This window comes from Puma concolor, chromosome B1, assembly GCF_028749965.1.
Source record: "Puma concolor isolate L17-30 chromosome B1, mPumCon1.1.hap2, whole genome shotgun sequence".
Lineage (NCBI taxonomy): Eukaryota > Metazoa > Chordata > Mammalia > Carnivora > Felidae > Puma > Puma concolor.
This window is the reverse complement of record NC_141670.1, coordinates 45,255,958-45,270,789: the sequence shown is the minus strand read 5'-3', so window position 1 is coordinate 45,270,789 and position 14,832 is coordinate 45,255,958. Positions and strand designations below refer to the sequence as shown.

Below are 14,832 nucleotides of genomic sequence, written 5' to 3'. Positions count from 1 at the left end.
GGGGCGCGGCGGGGGTGGGGGAGGGGAGTGGAGGAAGGAGGAAACCGGGGTTCAGCGTGAACTCTGTCCATCCACCACCCCCACATTCCCTGGAGCTCTGCCTCTCCGGATACCCATCCATTCATTCAGCCAGCGCCTGCTGTTGACCAGCCCGGCGCCAGTGCCAGGAGGCGAGAGACCCGGTCTCTGACCTCAGGGGCCTTACAGTCTCATCATGGAGACTGGATACCGGCTCACAAAAGCAGGACAGGATCGGGGCCTCAGGGCTCCCAAGGAAAACTTCAGGGGTAGAAAGATTAAAGGACAAATTTGTACTTGGGTAAAAATGACTGATTACAAATTGATCCTTTCAGGTTTATTTGTCTTTGAAAAGCATTTGAAAAGAAATCCACTTTCTTCACCCAAAACCATGCCCCCTCCCACCCCTACCCCAGGCTGAGATTTTAGGCTGTTTGGAGAAGCACTTAAGGTGGACTGGGAGTAACTTCCCAGCTTCTTCAAATCCAGGGACACACACACACAAACATTGCATCCTGTCTGACACATGGCCCTCCACCTTTCATGAATGGAGGATTGTAGACGCTGTGTCTCATTGATGTTTGTAGTGCTATTGTGTTACATGGGGCTGAGCCCACAACGGGCGTTAGTGTAGATTTGAAGAATAAATGAATGAATGCCTAGGTGTGAATGATTATAGCAGACTCGATTCCTAGCTCAAGCTAGGGTGTTGGGGCCCCCAGACCCCCATCAAGGCACACGGACCACCCAACCACAAGCACCTGTAGCACCTCTTCTCCAGTGAGTCCTCCCCATCTCAGCCCCAATTTCTTGGTCGTGCCTGCTCCCCACCAGGATAGGGTGCTCTTGTACAGAGGGTAGGTTGGAGAAAAGGAGACTAGAAGGCCCCACACATAGGAGCCATTCCAAGACTATCTTCTTTCCCAGCCTTGACCTCAGGCCCTTGCCTGGACAGTTCAGCTTCAAGGCTGAGATCAGAGACCATATCTAGACACAACCCCCTACAGCCTGAGGAAGCAAGTTCCTACCTAGGTCTCCTTCCAGTCAGGCCTCCAGCCAAGGGAGGGGATGGCAGGGAATTTCAGGAGCACTGTATGTCTCCTCCAACATGTAAGTCCCCTGCAATCAGGCTGCATGGACATGAAGGGCAGCCCTGAAGAGAAGGGAAAGGAGGGGAAGCCACAGGAAGGCAGCCTTTCGTCTGAGGGTATGTGTCAAGGCAGGGCCCGTGGACCAGAGGCAGTGTCACTTTTAGAGACCCTATTGTCATATCAGGCATACTGAAATGCACCCACGGCCTGCGAGGAACATAACAATCACTGCTAATCGACATAGGAGGACATTTGGTTGTTATTTAGTTAAGGGTTTGTTAATGTCAATTTTGCTTTTTATAGCATTTATATCTCAGAGGCAGTGATTATTTTTTCGTTTTCAGACATCTTTGTGGGCCCTGGAAGTGCTCAGAGGCCTTGTGCACTGTGCCCGCAGAAGGAGCTGGGAGTCTGGTTCCACTTGACCGTTCAGAGTGGCTGTGGGCCTGAGATCCCTCACTGATGGCGTCCCTAAGACACTGCCAAGGTGCCAGCAACAGATGTTGGAGACAGGTCCTCCTGAGCCCCGAGGGCCTTGAGGATGGTCTGAATTCCAGGCTCAGACTCCCTGGAGAGCACAGATTCCCCAAGTGTCCAGACGTGTGGTCCTCACACGGTGGAGGAGGGGGGTATGACATGTATGACTCTTCCTGCATCTGAGAGAACAATTTGGTTCAGGCATGTGTTGGCCCCATGTCCCACGGAGTGGTGCCCACATGACCCCTACGGGGTCATCTCTGATGTTGGGCTGGGATCTGGTGAGTTCCTGTGGCTGCCCAAAGGCCACAGGGCCTCTCTGTAGACGCCAGCCACTCGCTCCCTTGGCCTCCAGCCTCGTTAGCGGTAACTCTGCTTGCTCCTCTTCCCTAAAATAGGACCCTGGCTGGGAGAGAGTTCTGGAATAGACTCAGTGTGCCCCCTCTCCTTGGCCAGATTTCAGACCCTAGGGTAAGAGAACAGGGGACTCCAGGGACTGGCCCCCCTTCCTGGGACTATGTGACGATGTCGGAGTGGTAGACGGGGAGGGAGGGAAGAAAAGCTGGAGAGGCCGGGTTGGGTGAGCCAGAGGTCCGTGCAGCCGGGCTAGCGTGGTTGGGAAGGAGATCCACCTGGCAGGCTCCCTGTGCTGTTGCAGGGCGAGGGGTTGGGGCAGGCTGAGGAAGTATCTGTCCGGTAGGGGTGGCAGGGCGGTTAAGATGGGCCCAAGCTGGCACTGTGTCTGTGAGGCTGGATGGAACCATGGGCCAAGGCTCCCGATCCTTCCCTGCCTGATTGCTGGGGCCGCCTGGCCTGTTTCTGTCCCCTGAGACAGCCTAGCGTGGTGGGAACATTCTTCTTCCCATTGGAAGAGGCTGTGCGTGTCTTCTTCGACCCCTACTAACTGCCAGCTTCCTGCTTGCCCAAGACAACACTAGACCCAAGCACTTTCTGTCCCAAATCACTGCCCTCTCCACCCCACCAGACTCACAAAGGGCACCCCCTGAGAACTGAACCAACAAGCACAGCCGAAGCCATTTTCTGGATAATCTGGATCCAAAGCAAAATTTCCTCAGCCCCATCTAGGTTGCAAAGACCAAAAGATCCAATTCTGGGTATTTGGGGACTTGGATCATACAGATATCTGCCTGAAGTTTGTCCAAGAACTAGAAATATGGCAAGAAGGAGACCCATGGGAGGAGAAGGGTGGGTGAACCACTGTTTGCCTGGTGTCCCTGCTTTCATGAATGGCTTATAGAGAGTGGGTATGGGGGAGATCAGGGACGTGTTCTCTGCTACAAGAAAAGTATCTCATTTCAAGACAGCGTTTGCACCGAGCTAGTCAAACCGGAAGCGTGGGCTGCAGCTGACCCCCCGCCCCCGCACCTCTCCAGCACAACAGGGGCTGCCTCAGAGAGAGGGGGCCCTGCCAGAGAGGGATAGGACACCAAGAGATGAGTTGGTCCTTTTCTGGGCCATAGGCTCATCCTCACCTGACTCTGGGCTGGTCCCCAATCCTTTGCTCTGCCCCCACACACTCCCCCCCCACCCCCCACACACAATTTCCTCAGTATCTCTCAAGCAACCCAGACTTCCTCCTGGGGAGGTGCTGGCCACAAGGAAACTGGATAAGGGTTAAGCCACTAGCCACATGTGGTTCCTGAGCACCTGTAAGGTGGCTGGTCTGAATTGAGATATGCTGGAACAGTAGAATACTCGCAGATTCCAAAGTGTGAGTACCGAAAACAGAAAAAAGGAAAACGTCTCATTACTAATTTTGTATATCGATCGCATGTTGAAATGCTAACATTTTAATACTTTGAGTTAAATAAAATATATTATTAGGGACGCCTGGGTGGCGCAGTCGGTTAAGCGTCCGACTTCAGCCAGGTCACGATCTCGCGGTCCGTGAGTTCGAGCCCCGCGTCAGGCTCTGGGCTGATGGCTCAGAGCCTGGAGCCTGTTTCCGATTCTGTGTCTCCCTCTCTCTCTGCCCCTCCCCCGTTCATGCTCTGTCTCTCTCTGTCCCAAAAATAAATAAACATTGAAAATAAATAAATAAATAAATAAATAAATAAAATATATTATTATAATTAATTTTTAAACTTAAAAATAATGTGGCTATTAGAACATTTGAAATTATGTATGCAGCTCACACTGTACTTCTATTGACCAGCTCTGGGTTAAAGAATTTGGGGTATGCAAAATGTGTTCAAAGGTTAAAGGCTGAAGAGTCTGAAGAATGTGGGGTGCACCCCAATGCCACTTTTAGACCTGTCTAGACAGGATTCTCAAATTAGGATCCCAGGTTTTAATCTCAGGGATTTGGGAGTTGGAGGACTTTTTTTTTTTTTTAATTTTCTGTTTAATGATATTTAAACAAAATTCTTTTGCAGATAATTTTGAGATAATTATTAGAAGGTATTTTCATAGTGTAAGATTTTCATTTCCAAAGTCAATATTTCTCAAACTAGAATCCTCAGACATATTCTCAGGAAAGAAGATATTTGTTCCTCCCTTTAACAGGTCTCTGCTCAAGTTTGAGAAATAATGTTCTCGGGCTTCCCCCTTCATGAACAGGCTTGTGATAATTCAGCAGCCCTGTTTCTCTCTCCTACCATACCCTCTCCCTCCTCCTCCCCCTCCCCTGTACCCTCAGCCTTATCAGCATCCCATTCCCCACAAACCCAAGGAGGGGGCAGTCCCTGGGGGACACCCTTGGGGTTGGGGGGGGAAGTTGAAACCTATGTCCTTTCTCCACTATTCTTCCTGACACTTCTAAAAACACCGAGGGGTCCTCTCTCACCTTCTCTGACATTTAATGCAACCTCTAAACCTCAAACTCTGAGCATACGAAGGGAATGAACAAGAGATGAGGCGAGGTGGGCTTTGATTTAAAAGTCACACCATCAAGAGCCCGTCACCACAGAGGGAGCCCCTGCAGCCCCACCAGGGCCTAAATGAGACCATTAGAGGCCCTAAGAACTGACAAGATTATTTATGATTTATAACCACCATGTGTAACGCGATTTAAAATCATCCTAATCAATCAGGGGCACCTGGGTGGCTCAGTTGGTTAAGTGTCTGACTCTTGTTTCAGCTCTGGTCATGATCTCTTGGTTTCTGCGTTCAAGCCCCACATCAGGCTCTATGCTGACAGTGCAGAGCCTGCTTGGGATTCTCTCTCTCCCTCTCTCTCTGCCCCTCCCCTGCTCACTCTCTCTCTCTCAAAATAAATAAGTAAACTTCTTAAAGTTTTAAAATCATCCTAATCCATAAAATGAGAATAAAGGGGTCAATGTGAGTTCTAATTATTCATATAATGACAACTGTGATGTACTTTTTGAAATGTCAAGGGGGTGTGTGTGTGTGTGTGTGTGTGAGCCCTTTGGAAACCCAGCATCCCCTCCCCCGCAACGCTTTCACACAGTCACTATTCAGGCCCTGCTAGGAAGTGTCACTGTTGAAAGACCCTTAGTTGGGGACCAGAAGGGTGGGAGGGGTCTATCTGGAGAGCAGGGAAGGGAGGGAGCCCCCTTCCACTCTAGCCTCCATCCTGGCCGTTGTCTGTCCTCCATGAGCCTCTTGAAGGTGGAGTATTGGAATGTCAGCTGTCTGGGGCCATCTCATACCTGTCTTGATATATTTACCTACCCACTTCCAGTAAGCTTGTGGGCAGAACTCTTGACAGCTGCTAGCATGCCTTGTCCCCACCCCCGTCCCCCAAGATCTCTTTTACTGTCCATCCCAGAGGCTGCCCACTCGAGAGAAGATTCCAGACCTACAACTCGGCCTTTCCATGTCCACCAATAGGAGCAAAGAAGTGAAACTCTTTGTTTCAGCCCAGAGCAGGCAAGAGTTTGGGCTGAGAGGCTCATTAAAGCGTTTTAATAAGCAATTAACTCAAAGGATGAGCCCTTTGGCTGGTCTGGAACTTCCTCCTCCCAGAGAGGGAGTCTGGCAGAGAAAGGCTAAGTGGGTGGGCAGAGTGGGTTTAGTCAGTAGCTTGGGGCCCCTCTCCTCCCCCTCTAAATACAAATAAATAAACAGAACTCAGAGTGGGCAGAGGCAAAGGCCAAGGCCCGGGCTTCCACCAGGCACAGGGTTCTATCGGTTTTCTGTCGAGGCCGAAGCCAGGCTTAGGGAGGCAAGGGTATGCAGTCCCTCTGAGCTGGGGGCCTTCGAGGGCTGGGAACAGTCCCCTCCTGTGACGTCCCCGGCTCACAGAGTGTTGCCCAAGGATGGGCAGCTCCTCCCACCTGCCTCCATACCTACTGGACCTCCTGTTCCACCTGCCAGAGCCCTGACCCAATTCAGACCATTCCCCCTACCACTCTCCTCAGGGTATGGGGCTGAAGACCTGAGAAAGAGCCCTGGAGGGCAGGAGGAGGGCGCTGTGGCTCCGGCAGTGGTTCTAAGGTGGAAAGGGGCCATTGCAACTTGACACCTGTTCAGCCCACTTACATAGAGTCCTGAGTCAGATGCGGGCCATGGCAGGGAACCCAGGGCAGGCGAAATATCTAATTTGGGGCTCAGTGGGCTAACCAATCTGCTTGAACCATTCCCTGGCTCTTTCCTGGAGGGGGTGGGGCTCCTGTCTTGCACCATTTACAAGAAAGGGGGCACCATTTACACAGAAAGCAACATGGTTGTAGTGGTGAAACCTCATCCCCGCTCCAGCCACACTTTCTGGCTTGTAACAGCACGTTCTCCTGTCTGTGTTCTCTCTCTTCCTTCAGGCTCTTGAGCAACAACAAGATTACTGGGCTGCGGAATGGATCCTTCCTGGGACTGTCCCTGCTGGAGAAGCTGTAAGTGTTGGGGCAAAGTGGGGCGGAGGTGGGGGATAACGGTCATGGGCAAAAAGTCCAGGCAGGAGGGGGAACACTGGGTGCCGAGGGACTTCTCAACCCTAGGACCTGCTGGCTAAGCAGGGCCCAGAGTTAGACCCGCGAGACTTGACCACCAGGTGAAGGGTATAGAGAGAGACCGGCTCCTTCAACCAGTGACGGCAGCAAGAAGTAGGGAAGCCTCGCTGGTTTAGGCAAGGATGGGGCTAAGGGAAGTTCATTAACGCTCTTTAATGAGCAATTAGCTGTGAGGGCTGAGCCCCTTAGCTGGCCAGATGCCATCTCCCCCATCCAGCTGGGGGCCCAGCATAAAGGGCTGAGGAGGATTTAGTGTGACTGGGGCCTCTTTCCTTGTCTCCCCCCAGCCAAACAAACCAACAGACAAAGCCCCAAGGGGCTAGCGCCTGGGCCGAGGGTGGGAAAGTGGATTACATCCAGAAGGCCCCCACCCTCACTGCCCTGGTCTGGAGCTGCGTCCTGCCCTACAGGCCCAGGCAGGCTGGCCTTGGACTCAGGACTGCAAGGACCCCGCTGGCCAGGAAGAAGTTTTTTAACAGAGTTGGGGACCTGACTCAGTCGAGGGCAAGCCACTTAACCTGCCAAACGAGCCCCTCTGTCAACTCCCTGTTCAGCTGACCAGCTCCAGGAACCATAGCCTGTATGACAGCTTTAGGTCCTGCCTCCCACAGGACATCTGGGCCCCCGTCCCTCCTGGAGCCCTATCCTTGCTTCTTTCCGCCCCTTCGGCATCCTCTCTCCTACCTCTGCTCCCGCCCTGCTGGGCATTCCTAAATCCTTCAACAGGGCCCCTGCCCCTCTAGTACCATTTCACCCGACAGGCTTGGATCAGTGTGATGGGGGATACAGAAGAATCAGGAGGAAGCCTGCTCTCAAAGAGCCAGAGATTATAGTCTAGTGGAGACTACGACAATGCCACGTGTGTTAGAATTAAGGAGGTTGGGGTTTCCCTAATGCCCAAAGGAGGAACCTCACTGATCTGTGAGGGCTGGAACACTCAAGGGCAATTGGGATGCAGTATCTACATGACATGGAGTTTAGATCGTTAACCATGACCATGATCTTATGAGATCATCTCTATTACCACCCACTTCACAGGGAAAGGGAAAGCCTCTCCTCCAAAGTCCCCAGGGCCATAAGGAAAGCTCAGAGGCCTGGCTGGGCTAGTAGGGGTAGAAGGTGCAAGCCCATGTTCCGAGTGGAAAGGCAGAGGACGTTCTCTCCGATCTGAGGCATGCTGGGGTGGGAGGGGGTCTCAGGATGTTGACTGTGCAAGCACACAGCTCCGTGACCAGGTCCCTCTACCATCTGCTCTGCAGCTCACAGGCAGGGTGGTCCAGACAAGGTAGAAAGGACTGCCACCAAGCTGCTATTAAAAAGTCTCCTTGGGGGCGCCTGGGTGGCGCAGTCGGTTAAGCGTCCGACTTCAGCCAGGTCACGATCTCGCGGTCCGTGAGTTCGAGCCCCGCGTCAGGCTCTGGGCTGATGGCTCGGAGCCTGGAGCCTGTTTCCGATTCTGTGTCTCCCTCTCTCTCTGCCCCTCCCCCATTCATGCTCTGTCTCTCTCTGTCCCAAAAAATAAATAAACGTTGAAAAAAAAAATTTAAAAAAAAAATAAATAAATAAAAAGTCTCCTTGGGTCCGAACAAATAGGGAAAGCTTTTACCTCCCACACGCAATTAAGCGTGCGGATGCTCGGATTCCTGCACTCAGCCCAGGCTTGGTCTTAGAGGGCTGGGGGGCCGGAAACCTCGTGCTCCTTCCAGGGATCTTTTGGAGGATGACAAACTAGAGCTGCCTCCAGCCTTTTGCCCTGCCCCCACCAGAGCTGACCACCGCCCAGAGCTGCTCTCCCTTCTTAGCTCCAGCGAGAGCTGCTCTGAGCCTCCCGTGGCCTCACTGACGTCTTCCCATCTTTACCCTCTCACTTTATCAAAGACCCACAGGGGTCTCCTTGCTTCTCATCCTTCAGTCTCATGAGAGTAAACGTTCTGATAAAGAAAAAAGACAGTCCTTCCCTCCTTCCCTTCCCACCCATGCCACCACACTGAACCCCCCCCCCCCCCCCAACAGCACCACAGACTCAGGTCACTGCATGGCAGGTGCTTTCAAAGCATGGGAAGCCATCAGAGAAAAATGAGAGTAGTCAAAGAATAATGACTGACTGCCACATCATGTGGCGTGGCAGGCGCACGGGGCAGGAGACAGATGAGAAGTCAGAATCCTGAGTGTGAGCCCTGCTTGGAGGTTAGGAATCATCCAAGGTCTTCATTCTAGAGCCCTGTTTGTGTGCTGAGCTCCGTTCTAGGCACTGGGAGTGAACATAGCAAACCAAGTGCCTGCCCTCATGGAACTTACCCTCAACTGATGGGACCCGGAAAATAGCAAATAAATGTACAAAGATATCAGGAAATGATAAGTACTACAAAGAAACCCAACGCAGGGTGAAGGGGGGAGAAAGCAATGGCAGAGGGGAAGCCTGCTATTTTATGTATCGAGGTCAAGGAGGGACTCGCTGACAAGGTGACTGAGCCCAAGACCTAAGGAAGGGAAGAATCTGGAGGGGAAGGCCCTACATCCACAGTACCTAGTGGGTCTGAGAAACAGAAGAAGGACATGTTGGGGCTCCTGGGTGGCTCAGTCAGTTGAGCGCCTGACTTCAGCTGAGGTCATGATTTCAGTTTGTGAGTTTGAGCCCCACATTGGGCTCTGCTCTCAGTGCAAAGCTGGCTTCAAATCCTCTGTCTCGCTCTGTCTTGCTCTCTCTCTGCCCCTCCCCCACTCATCATTTTTTTCTCTCTCTCTCAAAAATAAACATAAAAAAAAGAAGAAGGACATGTTAATGGGGGGTAGTAGGAAATGAAGTCAGAGCGATGCAGGCATGGGTGCCAGGTCTGGGACCTCAGTTTCCTCATCTGTAAAAAAAGGGGGGACAGGGTGATTTGTAAGGCACATTATGGATTTTAAACTTTATGATGTTGGGGTGTGTGTGTGTGTGTGTGTGTGTGTATGTGTGTGTGTGTGTGTATGATACCCACAGGTGCTGCTTGAGAAAGAAAAAAAATCAAAGCGCCCAATGATGCAGCCAGGCTTTCCAGAAGAGGGGAGGCCTCTGGGCAGAGGGGTGTGCTATGTTCAGTAGGTGCTCATACTTCTCAAGGATAGAAGGCAGTGCAGGGGCCAGAGGAGCCCAGGATCTCCAGCCCAGCTGATCACTGCATCAGTCAGGTTCTCCAGAGAAATAAAAGAAATAGAACCAATAGGAGATGTGTGTGTGTGTGTGTGTGTGTGTGTGTGTGTATCTGTATAAAGAAATTATTTTAGGGGTGCCTGGGTGGCTCAGTCAGTTAAGTGTCCGACTTCAGCTCAGGTCACGATCTCTCGGTCCGTGAGTTCGAGCCCCACGTCGGGCTCTGGGCTGAGGGCTCAGAGCCTGGAGCCTGCTTCCGATTCTGTGTCTCCCTCTCTCTCTGCCCCTCCCCCGTTCATGCTCTGTCTCTCTCTGTCTCAAAAATTAATAAACGTTAAAAAAATTTTTTTTTAAATAAAAATAAAAAAAGAAATTATTTTATTTTAGTTCTTTATAAAGAAGATTTAATTTAAGGAAATGGTCTGTGTGATTGTGGTAGCTGGCAAATCCAGAATCTGTAGGGCAGGCCAGCAGGCTGGAAAGTCAGGCAGGAGTTGATGCTTTAGTCTCGAGATGGAATTTCTTCTCCGGGAAACTTTTTTGCTAATCTTAAGCCCTTCAACTGATTGGATGAGGCCCACCCATATTGCCAAAGGTAATCTCCTTTAAAGTCAATTGATTTGTAGACTTTAGCCACATCTACAAAATACCTTCACAGCAACACCTCCATTCATGTTTGAGTAAGTTACAAGGTGCCGTAGCCTGGCCACGTGAACACATAAAACTTAGTCATCAAAAACCAGTGTCCCACTATCCCAGGGATGGGGAGAGATCCTTGCCCCACTCCCAGAGATGCTAATGCATCAGGTTGGAAGGGGCCTGGGAATTTTTTACAAGGTATGCAGACGATTCTCATGCTCATCCGGGGTTGGGAACCAGTGGACCAGATGACCCCTAGACTGTGGGCCTATTCATCACAAATGAGATGCTGTGGCCTGGCGTGCAGTCGGTGCCAGGAAACACTGATCTCTCTGTGCTGGCAAGCTCAGACGTCCAGGCTTGGGCAGCTGAGTCCATGGCAGCCTAACATCCCAGAGCCTGTGAGCAGCAAGTCCCGTGGGAGGGTTGGGGCCTGGCCTAATAATGGAAATGGCAGGTCGGGGCTGCAAAAAATGCCATCATTGCCTCCTTGTGCTGAGCGCCCCTCTGGCCTTTGAAAATTGGTTAAGTATAAGCGTATGGGGGGAGTAGGCCTGGTTAATGCATAGCAGGACCTTGAGGCTGGGAGGAGTACAGAGAGAGCGCCAAGTGGGAACGTGCCTGAGATGATCTCAGGGGAGGACAGGTGCTCCAGAGAGCACCTGCGGTGAGAGGAGAGATGGGGGACACCCTTTGTGGGACTCTGTCGGCCAAGAAAACCTGAAACAGGGTCCAGCAGAGCCGTTCATGGCCAAGGAGTGTACAGAGTCGTCCAGATGGGTGTGAGAAACCCTGTCTCTGAGCCCTCCCCTCTGTGTCCCAGCTCCCCTCGGCATGGACAAGCCTGTCCGTTGCGGAGGAAAGACTTCTGGGGTGGGGAGGTCTTGAAGGGCATAGAACTCCACTCTGGAGTAAGCGAGGTCTGGGATTGCATCCTGCCTCTACCATTTACTTTCCAGGTGCCTGTCCAAGCCTCGGGTTTCTCCCCTGGAAAAGGGCGGTGTGGGACTCCTGGACAGGCTGTTGTGGGGACAGCAAGGGCTGTCAGTAAATGGCCACTCTGTTCCCTTCTCGGAAGAGTGTGAAATTGCAAGATGTTATGTCGGCAGCCCCTCGTTGCATAGGATCTGCCCAGAGCGCCCCAGCCTTGGGTGGACAGTCAGGTAGCTGAAACGTGGGTGCCAGAAATACTCACGGATGGCCCTTTCCTCTGGTCCCTCGCATCTCTGCCCACATCCCCCACCACACGCATTCAACAGAGAGCAGGCCACCAGAAGACCTTCCGGGGCTCCGAGGGTGCCACGGTCACAGTGAGAAGCCCCCCAAACGGGGACCAAGTGGGCCACAGGACAGGCAGCCCCAAGAAGAGGCCAAGGGAGAGAGCCTGGGCATGCAGGCGAGTCAGTGGCTGTGTGTGGACACAAGCCCGCAGAGGCTTGTGCATGCCTGGAGGAGAGGGCCTGGTGAGGGGAGCCTGGTCAGCCCCAGGATGATTTGTCATTGCCTAATGAGATTAATGAGCCCCGGGGGCTGGTATGCAGCAGTGCCGGGCACTCATTAGAAGCAGATGCTCATGGGAACGATGGCAAGGAATGGGGGGTGGGGGGGACCTGGGGGTGGAGCGCTGCTCACCCGCCAGGTGGTTTCCATTAATCTGTGGGCGGGGCCAAGAGCAAGGCCGCCTGGCCCCGCCTTCTTCCCCTTCCCATCCCCACTCACACTGGGGAGGAATGCAGAAGAGAAGCTGCCGACTTGGGAGCCGCTGAGGGCTGGGAAGGGAGGCTTACGGGTTCGGGGACAGCCCTCTTGCTTGCTGTTGTAGCACCGATGCCTGGCATAGTGTACATGTTCAGTAAATACCTTGTCTCTTGGATGACCTAAGAGACAAGAAGAGCCCCAGACCATCTAGGTTTCCTCCAGCCGGATCCTCTCCCTGCCCTCCCCTAGACAGCCCCCATACCTGCGGGGCGGAGCGCGGGGGGAGGCCAGCCCCCACTTTCCAATGAACCCTGGAAGTCCTGGAGGGCCCGGGGAAAGCTGCTCTGCGGCCTCCGAACCTATAATTTGGTTTCTAAACCCACAGGCAGGGAGGTCTGTGGGGGCCAGAGGGAGCCAACTTGGGGCCGCCCCAACCCTGTCCAAACGCGGTACGCGCTCCCGCGCACACGTGCACGCTCTGTCGCGCACACGGGCTCTTTAACAGCTTTAGGGAGGTGTAATTAACATGCCGTGAAGTCCACCCACTGCAAGTGTGCATCCGATGCTTTGTAGCATATTTACACAGTCGTGCAGTCACCACGACCTCACTTTAGAGCATTTTCATCGTCTCCAAAAAGCAACCTTGAATCATGAGCAGCCACTCCCCATTCCTCCTGCTATTTTCCTAGCCCGAAGCAACCGCTCGTCTGCTTTCTGCCTCTATAGATGTGCCTATTCTGGACATTCCCTATCAATGGAATCATGTCATGTGTAATCTCTTATAGCTGGCTTCTTCCACTTAGCCTAATGTGTTCAAGGTTTATCCATATTATAGCATATATCAGCAGTTCATTCCTTTTTATGGCCTAATATTCTGTTGTGTGAATGTAGCACGAATGCATTATCAGTTGATGGACACTTGGGATGTTCCCACTTTGGGCCGTCTTATGAATAATGCTGCTGCGACCATTTGCGTTCAGGTTTCTGTGAACTTCTCTTGGATATGCACCTGGGTTCTGTAGTTCCTCTGCCAAACTGGTTTTCACAGCGGCTTGCACCATTTTACACTGCCACCAATAATGCATAAGGGTTCTAGTCTTTCCACACCCTCGTCAACACTTGCTGTTGCCTGTTTTTTGTATTATAGTCATCTCAGTGCATGTGAGGTGAGAGCTCGTAGTGGTTTTTCTTTGCATTTCCCTAATGACTAATGGTGCTGACCATCTTTCCATGCATTATTTGGTCATTTCTGCCTCCTCCTTGGAGAAATGTCTATGCAAATCCTTTGCCCATTTTTTTTTTCCCAGCAGGTTTGTTGTTTCATTATTGAGTTGGAAGAGTCCTTTATATATTTTAGATAAAGGTTCTTATCAGATATATTTTCTCTCATTTATATATTTATATATTCTAGATAGAAGGTCCTTATCAGATATAGATTTTCTCTCATTCCCTGGGTTGTCCTTCACTTTCTTGATGATGTCCTTTAGAGAGGAAAAGTTTTAAGTTTTTATGAAGTCCACTTTATTAATCTGCCCCTTTATTGCTGATGCTCACACACTCATTCTTACACACTCAGCTTCCTGAGCTCCAGCTTTCCCAAGGGTAGAGGGTATGTTTTGCTCTCAGGAATCCCACCCCCGCCCCCCATGCCTGACTTCTGCCATCGGGTCCTTCTCCTCCAAATTGGCACAGGTACAGGGAGAAGGGTTTGCCTAGAGTCAAGGTAGCCTGCTCTGGGTTGGGCGAGGGGTGGTGGGGAGGGGAGGCTCCATTCATACACCGCAACTTTCCCAGCCTACAAGACCTGGGCTCTGTGGAAGCAAGGAGAAAGTGAGAGATTCCACATCACAGAAACATCTGTTCATCCTCATGACCTCAGCTAAGAAATGAAGGGATCGGATTTAGACAATCCCGAACAGGGGGTTGTAACCTGGGTGCCACAAGCCCTCAGAAATCATACAGTGTTGGGTGTAGTGCATTTTTCTGAAGCAGGAGTCCATAGCCATCATCAGATTTTCAAAATGATGTGCTAAAGCGAGAAGCACCAACCTATAGGGACCTTGCTGGTCCAAAAAAAAAAAAAAAAAAAAATCCAAGTTCTATGATAGTATTTCCTCCTGCTGCTAGAGAGGGTACAGCCCCAGAGCCACACTTCCCCTGCCTTAGGGTCCATGACCCCATCAGCCCCATCAGTGAGCAGCCTCCGGCCTATGCTCCTCAGGAGAAGACTCAGGCCTGGCCTGCCTGGGCTCTGGAATGGAAAGGCTGCCTTGGTCACCCCTAAAGCCACTCTGTGGGTGTGAGGCAAGGGAAAAGGAGTGCCAGCGCCCGGGGGAAGCTCCCCTCTCAGCCCCCCCCCCCCCCCCCCCCGCCGTGGTTCTGGGCTGCAGGAAACCCAGGGCAGGAAGGGGCTGGGGCCCGAGTGGCCGCCTTGCTCCCATCTGCAGAGCATCAGTGGGGCAGGCGGGGTGGGGGTTCTCAAGGGGGGCCGGGGAGGAAATGAGAATAAACACAGTGAGCAGAGAGGGAAGGGGCGGGGGGCTGCAGCCTCAGCCCCTTGGCAGCCCATGAAGGGAAGTGACACAATGAGGAATGTGTTTCCCTCTGCCCGTCCCCCGCGTGGGGGTGGGAGGCAGAGCCCTGAGAATGGCCAGACCCCAACAGGGGCCAGGGGGCACATGCTGGAACAGCATTGGAGGGGGTGCTGTGAGAGTAAGGAGCCAAAAGGGGGGTGCCGGGCAGGAAGGGCAACCCAGGCCAGGCGGGGCACCTTTCCTGTCCCTCTCCAGTGTCCATGCTGCGCGAGCATCTAGGGTCTGCATACTTGCACAGTCCCCGCTGGGGCACTACC

General features: G+C 52.4%; 1 protein-coding gene across 1 annotated transcript in view; it reads left to right on the top strand.

Annotated features, from left to right (window-relative positions):
- The window catches only part of ADGRA2 (adhesion G protein-coupled receptor A2), a 35,857-nt gene that overhangs the window by 6,842 nt on the left and 14,183 nt on the right, over positions 1–14,832 (top strand). The window contains exon 2 of the mRNA XM_086703717.1: positions 6,326–6,397. Coding sequence (XP_086559843.1) covers positions 6,326–6,397 — 72 coding nt within the window. The remainder of the gene's footprint in view (positions 1–6,325; positions 6,398–14,832) is intronic.